General features: G+C 46.2%; 1 protein-coding gene across 1 annotated transcript; it reads right to left on the bottom strand.

Moving 5' to 3' along the window:
• Positions 1-600: 600 nt before the first annotated feature.
• Positions 601-5,736, bottom strand: RPUSD2 (RNA pseudouridine synthase domain containing 2). The gene is made up of 3 exons (XM_049613355.1): positions 5,033-5,736; positions 2,741-3,037; positions 601-1,788 (listed from the first exon to the last, which is right to left on the bottom strand). Exons 1-3 carry the CDS (start codon positions 5,708-5,710, stop codon positions 1,054-1,056), a joined length of 1,710 nt encoding a protein of 569 aa, XP_049469312.1. The 5' UTR covers positions 5,711-5,736; the 3' UTR covers positions 601-1,053.
• Between the last annotated feature and the right edge of the window lie 2,314 nt (positions 5,737-8,050).

Below are 8,050 nucleotides of genomic sequence, written 5' to 3'. Positions count from 1 at the left end.
ACTTGAACAGACATTTCTCCAAAGATACATAAATGGCCAGGAAGCACATGGAAAGATGCTTGGAGATGCTCAATAGGGAAATGAAAATCAAAACCACAATGCATGAACACTTCACTCCCACTAACAGACCATAATCAAAACAACAGAAAGCAACAAATATTGGTGAAGATGGGGAGAACCTGAAACCCTTGTGCACTGCCAGTGGGAATGTAAAATGGCTCAGCTGTTGGGGTAAAAAGTTGGTGATTCCTCAAAAAGTTAAACATAGAAGGGCGCCTGGCTGGATCTCAGGGCTCTGAGTTCAAGCCCCACGTTAGGTGTAGTGATTACTTAAATAAATATGAACGTTCATAACAGCACTATTCACAATAGCCAAAAGGTGGACACAACCCAAATGTCCATCAACTGATGAATGGATACACAAGTGTGGTATAACCATATAAGAGAAAAATATTATTCGGTCATAAAAAAGGAATGATGTACTGATACATGCTATAAATTGGACAAATCTTAAAAACATTATGCTAAGCAAAAGAACACAGACCTAAAAGGTCACATATCGTATGATTCAATTTCTATGAAAAGTCCAGAATTGGCGAATCCAGACAGACAGAAAGGAGATTAATGGTTACCAGAGCTGTGGGAGGAATGGGAAATGGGGAGTGACTATTTAATAGTCATGGGTTTCCTTTTGGGTAGGGGAAATGTTTGGAAACTAAGTGAGAGGTGATGGTTGCACAACCTTGTGAATGTACCAAATGTCACTGAACTGCCTATCTTAAGATAGTTAATTGTATAATGTGTTATATTTACATAAAAAAAAGGTAAGAAAACCAAGACACACAAGGTTTTAGAAAAAGGGATATATTTACAAACCAACAAGCTCCCAAACTCCAGCTAGAGGGAGAGGAAAGGAGGTAGCAAGTATAAGCAGATCCTTTATGAACCCAACCTCACTCCTGTAGAAACCCTGAGTACCAGCCCATGAGATCAGCTCCTACTCCATGGCCCATTTGTCTTCTAGTTCAAGAAGCAGTCCCTCGACCACAGCCTTCAGTCTTCTTGCCAGTCATCCTGTGCCCAGGCAGGCATGGGTGAAAAGTACTCAAACCCAGGCCCTTTATATCGGAGAGCATGCAGGAACATCACAAGGTCCTGGGGCAAGGGGTCCTGTCGCACCAGCCGGCACTCTGCACACAGAGGGTCTATCTCTTGATTCACAAAATCAGTTTCGGCTGCCTTCCCCGGTGCCAAGGCCATTGTGTCCAGATCCTGAGGGGCTGCATCAACCGCTCCATCCATCTTCTGGGCAGATGCAGCCAACTCTTCTAGGTGGTCCTTACCCAACTCTGAGGAGGGAGCTGTAGAGTCTATTCGTCCTGGGGACAGGTCGCCCTCACAGAGATCTAGCACATCCAGGCTCTGTTTGGCCTGGTGCTCTGCCACAAGATCCCGAAGCAGTTCCTCATCTGTTTTGGGAATGTGGCCGCCCCGGCCGCGGGATGGACCCCAGGCAACTGAGTTGTAAATGGGGTCATTGAGAATGGGGTGTCCCAGGAACTGGAGGTGGACTCGGATCTGGTGAGTGCGGCCTGTGAGTGGCCGGCACCGCACCACACTGGAGTGACCATTGTAGCTCAGTCTCTGGAATACTGTCTCACAGGGCTTGCCCCGAGTATCTACACGGCACACCCCTACCTTGTAAGATACCACCAAGATGGGTTCCTTGCAGGTCACTTCCTCAGTGGGGAACTCCCCCTCCACCCGGCACACGTACTCTTTCTCCAGCTACATAGGAAGGAAGAAGAAGAAAGTCAGCACAAAACCCAAATTCATGAAGTTCAGACCCAATACAGTGACAAGAAATGCATCAGTGTCAGACAGAAGAGGATTCAAACCCCAGTTCCACCATTTGCCAGTTGCAGGATTCTAGGCACATTACTTAACCTCTTTAAATCCAATTAACTTGTCTAGAAAACCTATGATTATTGGGGTGCGTAGGTGGCTCAGTCAATTAAGTGTCTGCCTCTTGATATTGTCTCAGGTCATGATTTCAAGGTATGAGTTTGAACCTTGTGTCAGGCTCCGTGATGATGACAGGGGGCCTGCTTGGGATTCTCATTCTCTCTCTTTCTCCCTCTCTCTCTGCCCCTTCTCCCTCCTTTCTCTCTCTCTCTCTCAAAATAAATAAATATACTTAAAATAAGTTATTTTAAAAAAAAGCATTTATCTCACAGGACTGTTAACAAGGATTCAGTGAGTTAGACTCTAATGTACTTGGTACTGAGCCTGGTACACAGTAAACACTCAATAAATGTATTGCAATCAGATCCAAAAGTACAAGCCTCAAGACTATAGTCACTACCATTGAACTCTTCTCAAGTTTCTTCCAACTTCATCCAGAATTTTTCTACCAAGTAGACTCTCCCCACAACCTTAAAAATCTTAATCATCAAAAAACAAACAAAACCGGAAAACACCTTGGTCAGCCTGTCAGCACTTTAAAACTTCAAAATGGCAAGCTACCAAGAAAGGCAGTATATATGCCATCTCAAAAGATCTTTTGAAACATAAGAGAAAATAACCTGTCTTTGACATTTTCAGTGTTGACCTTCCTGCAGACAGGAAGATTGGCCAGATAACATGAAGGGCCACTTCAACAGAACTCAGTGACACAATTCTGATACAAAGCATTCATGAGCCCAGGAAGTGGCATGCAGGAGACAGAAGCCCAGCTCACCTGCCGATCCCGAACCTGCTCATGAATTCTCTCTGAGACAGCCGCCGTCTTGGCAAACATGAGGACACCTGAGGTAAGGCGGTCCAGCCGATGCAGTGGATGTAGCTCCTTGAGTTGGTGCTCCTTGCCCAGGATGAAGATGACAGTGTTGTGTCGGAAGCGGCCACAAGGGTGGACAGGAATGGAAGAAGGCTTGTCTACAACCACCACATCCTCATTCTCAGCCAGCAGGCGGACAGGTTCTGCTGTGACCGGTGGCTCATGCCTGTGCACTCTGTTCCGCAAGAAGTCATTGTCCTGCCAATGACAAAGGCAACTCATCAGCCCAGAGGCCAGCAACCTGTAATCAACTTCACACACCGCTTCCTGTTCCTTACTGACACACAATGGACACAGCACATCCTTAACCAGGAAATGCAGTGTGCATGGTGTATTCTTATTTTGCAAAAGTACAGATAGACACACAGGCAGATAGTAGGCACTGAAGAAGTACTAGAAAGATATACACAAAAATGTTTTGGTATTTCTGGGTGGTGGTATTATGGATTTTTTTTTTTTTTTTTTGGTTTTGCACATTTGTATTTTCTCTACAATAAAGTTGTATTTATTTATTTATTTTAATTTTTTTTTTTTTTTTAGCGTTTATTTATTTTTGAGACAGAGACAGAGCATGAACAGGGGAGGGTCAGAGAGAGAGGGAGACACAGAATCCGAAACAGGCTCCAGGCTCTGAGCTGTCAGCACAGAGCCCGACGCGGGGCTCGAACTCACGGACCGCGAGATCATGACCTGAGCTGAAGTCAGACGCTTAGCCGACTGAGCCACCCAGGCACCCCATTAAAGTTGTATTTAAAAAATAAAGTTTTAAAAAAAGATAAAGTTTTCTAAAATGGAGGGGAAAAACCTCCATAAAATCATCACTTACTGTGACCGTGAACAAACAACACCAAGATCTAAGTCCAGACATCTGGCCTTTAGACTTGAACTGCCACAGGCCCACTGCATGTCATTTAACTTCTCTGGGCCTCAGTTTCGTGATCTGTAAAATGTGAGGGTTAGGCCAGACCTGTACTTCTCCAAATAGGAATAGGAGAGGGGATTCAAACCACTCGATCTCCAAATGCTTACATTGTCTTGTCTCCCCTTACAACCTGGTGAGTCAGTGTTACTGACAGGGGTGTCTGGTAGCTCCTAGCTGTGATGGACTTTTAAATGGTCAAAGCACTGGGCTAGACAATTCTAGACTCTATCCCTGACATTTCAAAACTGTACCGTATCAGGCTCTATGATAAGTATTAAAAAAAAATTTTTTTTAAGTTTATTTATTTTGAAGTGCGGGGAGAGGTAGATGAAGAGTGAAAGAGAGAGAATCCCAGACAGGCTCCACGCTGTCGTGCAAAGCCTGACTGGGGCTCCAACTCAGGAACTGTGAGATCATGACCTGAGCCAAAATCAATAGCCAGAGGCTTGGGATGCCTGGGTGGCTCAGTTGGTTAAGCATCTGACTTCGGCTCAGGTCACGATATTGCAGTTCATGGGTTCAAGCCCAAGCATCAGGCTCTGTGCTGACAGCTCAGAGCCTGGAGCCTGCTTCAGATTCTGGGTCTCCCTCTCTGTCTCCATCTCCTCTGATCACACCATCTCTCAACAATAAATAAATGTTAAAAAAAAATTAAAAAAAAAAAAAAAAGAGTCAGAGCCTTAACCACTGAGCCAGCCAGGCGCCCTTCTACGATAAATAATTTAAGTAGTAGTTATAAGAACACAGGGTTTGGAGGTGACACTGTTGTCTTACCTCTTTGAAGTTCACTTTAGTTCTGTTTCCTCACAGGTAAAATGAGGTGGCAATACCTATCCCACAAGGCTGTCATTAGAATTTAATGTTAAGTACATAAAATGCTTACCTCTGTGCCAGCACACAGTAAGAACACATAAAAGAGAGGCTCTGTTATTACTATTTGTACAGAGATCTATAATGCAAGATAGAGATCAGTGCCAGTGCCACAAGGCAAGTGCACAAAGGGAGCTTTGAAAATTCCAACTTCTGTCCCTTGGAAACAAGGTAGCCGCCTGGATGGAAAGGATAAATGGGCTGAGTTTTGAAGCACAGAGGCTACTTCTGCGGAGATGGGATGAGAGGAGGGGCCTCTTAAAAGAGTGTTCCAGGTGAAAGTGAAGATGCTTCAGAATTACCTCGATTTTACTCCAGTAACTAAGCCCTAAGTAAATACTCTGAAAAGACCCCTGCCCCCTTTCCTCGCCCGCTTCCAGCCGGCCCCATCAGGACTCCACCTTGAGCACGATGTTGAGGTCCTGTACCGGCTCCTCATTGAGGTGCAGGCGCCCCGCCCGGACTGCGGCCTCGTAGTAGGCCAAGGGCTGAGCTCGGAATTCGGTGCTGAAGACGTGCAACAAGCTGTGGCCCACCCAACGGCCTTTACAGTAGGTCCGGAAGTCAAAGTAATAGGGCCGCACTTTGCGCAGGCCGCCCTCGAAGTAGTAGCTGGTCTCTGCAAAGTGCTCATCGCCGAAGCTCACCCCTGCCCGCCGCTTCTTCGGGGGTGGCACGACGCGCTCTCTGGTGGCGTCCCGTCGCTTCTTACGCTTGCCTGAGCCTGAAGCTGCAACTGGGGCCTGCTCCTCGCTCGCTTGGGTCGGCTTCCCGTCCTCCCGGGCCGGCTCCACTCCCGGGCCCACCGGCTCCGGGCTCCCGGAGAGCAGCTCACCACTCGCGTCGCCACTAACGTCTCCGTTTTGTTGAGCCGGAGTCTTCAGCTCGGCCGCTGCCTCGGCCCCAGTTGAGGATGTTTCCGCCATCGGACCCCTACAACCACCCCAAGCACTGGCAGCAAGGAGACGCCGGAGGTTGAAGCACCCTTGTACGAGTACTGGCAGCCACGGCCGGCTGCTCAGCCACATGACCCGCGGCCTCCACGTTCTGCGTCGCGGTCTGAGGACGTCACCGGGCATCAGCCAATCAGCGAGGCCCAAGTGCCGAGGCGGGGACTGAGAAGAGAAGGCGTGAGAGAGGGAGAGAGTTGAAGGAGTGAAAATGTGAGTTTGAGAGTCAGTGGGTGAGACTAAGGGAGTGAATTGAATTGAGAGGCAGTGAGAATGACTCACCCAAAGTGTAGATTCACGTAGATATGCTCAAAGTCCCTTGGATCTGGAAAAACGAAAGGAGCTTTACTCAAATGAGAATGAGGATTGCTAAACTCTTACTCAAAGAAGCGCCGTGGTGTATACTTCAAAGCGTGTTATAGTATGTGACTTATTACTCAATAAAGCTGTTATGTAGGTATTTAAACGCACATGGGCGTACACACACACACACTCGCACACACACACACTCCAGAAGCAACGTCTTCACATCTATCCTTCCCCCAACAGTAGAATTAAAGAGCTCCCATTTGCCTTCCATATGCTCCTGTCCTGAGATTGAAACGGCAAGTGGATCAGTAGACGCCTTTGTCAGAGTTCTTAAATGCCAGATATGAAACCAACTCTGGTTAACTTCATCAGAGAGGGAATTAGTGAAAGGATATTAGTACTTCATAGAGTACATAAGAGAGCTGGAGAACAGGCTCAGAAACAGAGCCAAATCAAGAGAACACAAGGCCTCTGAAAACCAGCCACACGACATAAGGGTGAATAGTATAGAATGTGAACTATATTTCAATAAAGTAGTTTTTTTTTTTTCTTAAAGAACTTTTCAGAATGTGTCTGAAGCACAGAAAAGGAATGAGATACTAGAATGTTACAGAGAGAAAGTCCTCGTGGGATTGTATAAAGCCTTGCTTCTCAAAATGTGGTGTTTGGATGAGCAACATGGGAAACACCCGGCAACTTGTTGGAACTGCAGAATCTTGTTCCTTCTCCCCCCCCCCCCCACCACCCTGGCCTACTGAATGAGAATCTGTATATTTTTAATGTTTATTTATTTTTGAGAGTGGGGGGGTAGCGGGAGGGGCAGAGAGAGAGTGGGAGACACAGAATTGGAACCAGGCTCCAGGCTCTGAGCTGTCAGCACAGAATCTGATGCAGGGCTTGAAGTCACAGACTGCAAGATCATGACCTGAGCCGAAGTGGGTCGCTTAACCAACTGAGCCACCCAGGGGCCCTGAGAACCTGCATTTTTTTTTAAGGAGGGGGGCAGAGGGAGAGCGAGAAAGAGAATCCTAAGCAGGTTCCATACCCAGCACAGAGCCTGACGTGGGACTTGATCCCATTACTATGAGATCATGACGTGAGCTGAAATCAAGAGTTGGACGCTTAACTGACTGAGCCACCCAGATGCCCCTAAATTTTTTTAAATTATTATTTTTTATTTTTAGAGAGAGAGAAAGAAAGAGAGTGCAAGCAGAGGAGGGGCAGAGATACAGAGAGAATCCCAAGCAGGCTCCACATTGTCAGCGCAAAGCCTGATGTGGGGCTTAAATTCACGAACTGTGAGATCATGACCTGAGCCAAAATGAAGAGTTGGATGCTTAACCACTGACTGAGCCACCCAGGCACCCCAAAAATCTGTATTTTAACAAGACTCTCAGATGATTTTTCTGCATATTAACGTTTGAGAAGCACTGGTATAGACCATGAAGAGTAGACATTTGTCATATTCTTTGGATATCCAGCATCTTCTTAACACTCTTCTTTTATGTGAGGAATTTCCCACATCATAAGTACTATCTCCAATGATGTGGCTGGAGCTAGAATGTATAATACTAAGCTAAATAAGTCAATCAGAGAAAGACAAATACCATATGATTTCACTTACATGTGGAATTTAAGAAACAGAAGAACATATGGGAAGGGGTGGGGGGAGAGATGAGAGGGAAACAAACCACAACAGACTCTTAATGATAGAGAATAAACTATGGGTCGATGGAGGGAGGGAGGTGGGAGATGGGCTAGATGGAGGATGGGTACTAAGGAGGGCACTTGTGATGAGCACAGGGTATGGTATGTAAATGATGAATCACTGAACTCTACTCCTGAAACCAATATTGCATGGTATGTTTAACTAAGATTTAAATAAAATAAAAAAAAAAAGTACAGCCTCCAAGAGGTGGAAGCCAGAAACTGGCCTTCCCAATTCCCTTGCAGCTTGGGCATTCATCACCTGGGCTCCACTGATCAGGCGGAGCCTTTGGTTCAGAGGCACACAGCAAAGGAAGCAGGCACAGTGTAGAACCCATGTGTGACAAGATAGCATTGGGAACATCTGATTTGTTTCTTTTTAAAAAATTTTTTTCCATGTTTATTTCTGAGAGAGAGAGAGAGAATAGGGAAGGAGCAGGGAGAGAGGTGGAC

The sequence above is a fragment of the Panthera uncia genome (assembly GCF_023721935.1).
Source record: "Panthera uncia isolate 11264 chromosome B3 unlocalized genomic scaffold, Puncia_PCG_1.0 HiC_scaffold_1, whole genome shotgun sequence".
NCBI lineage: Eukaryota > Metazoa > Chordata > Mammalia > Carnivora > Felidae > Panthera > Panthera uncia.
Note: the sequence above shows the minus strand (reverse complement) of the source record. Positions and strands in the feature narration are given on the sequence as shown.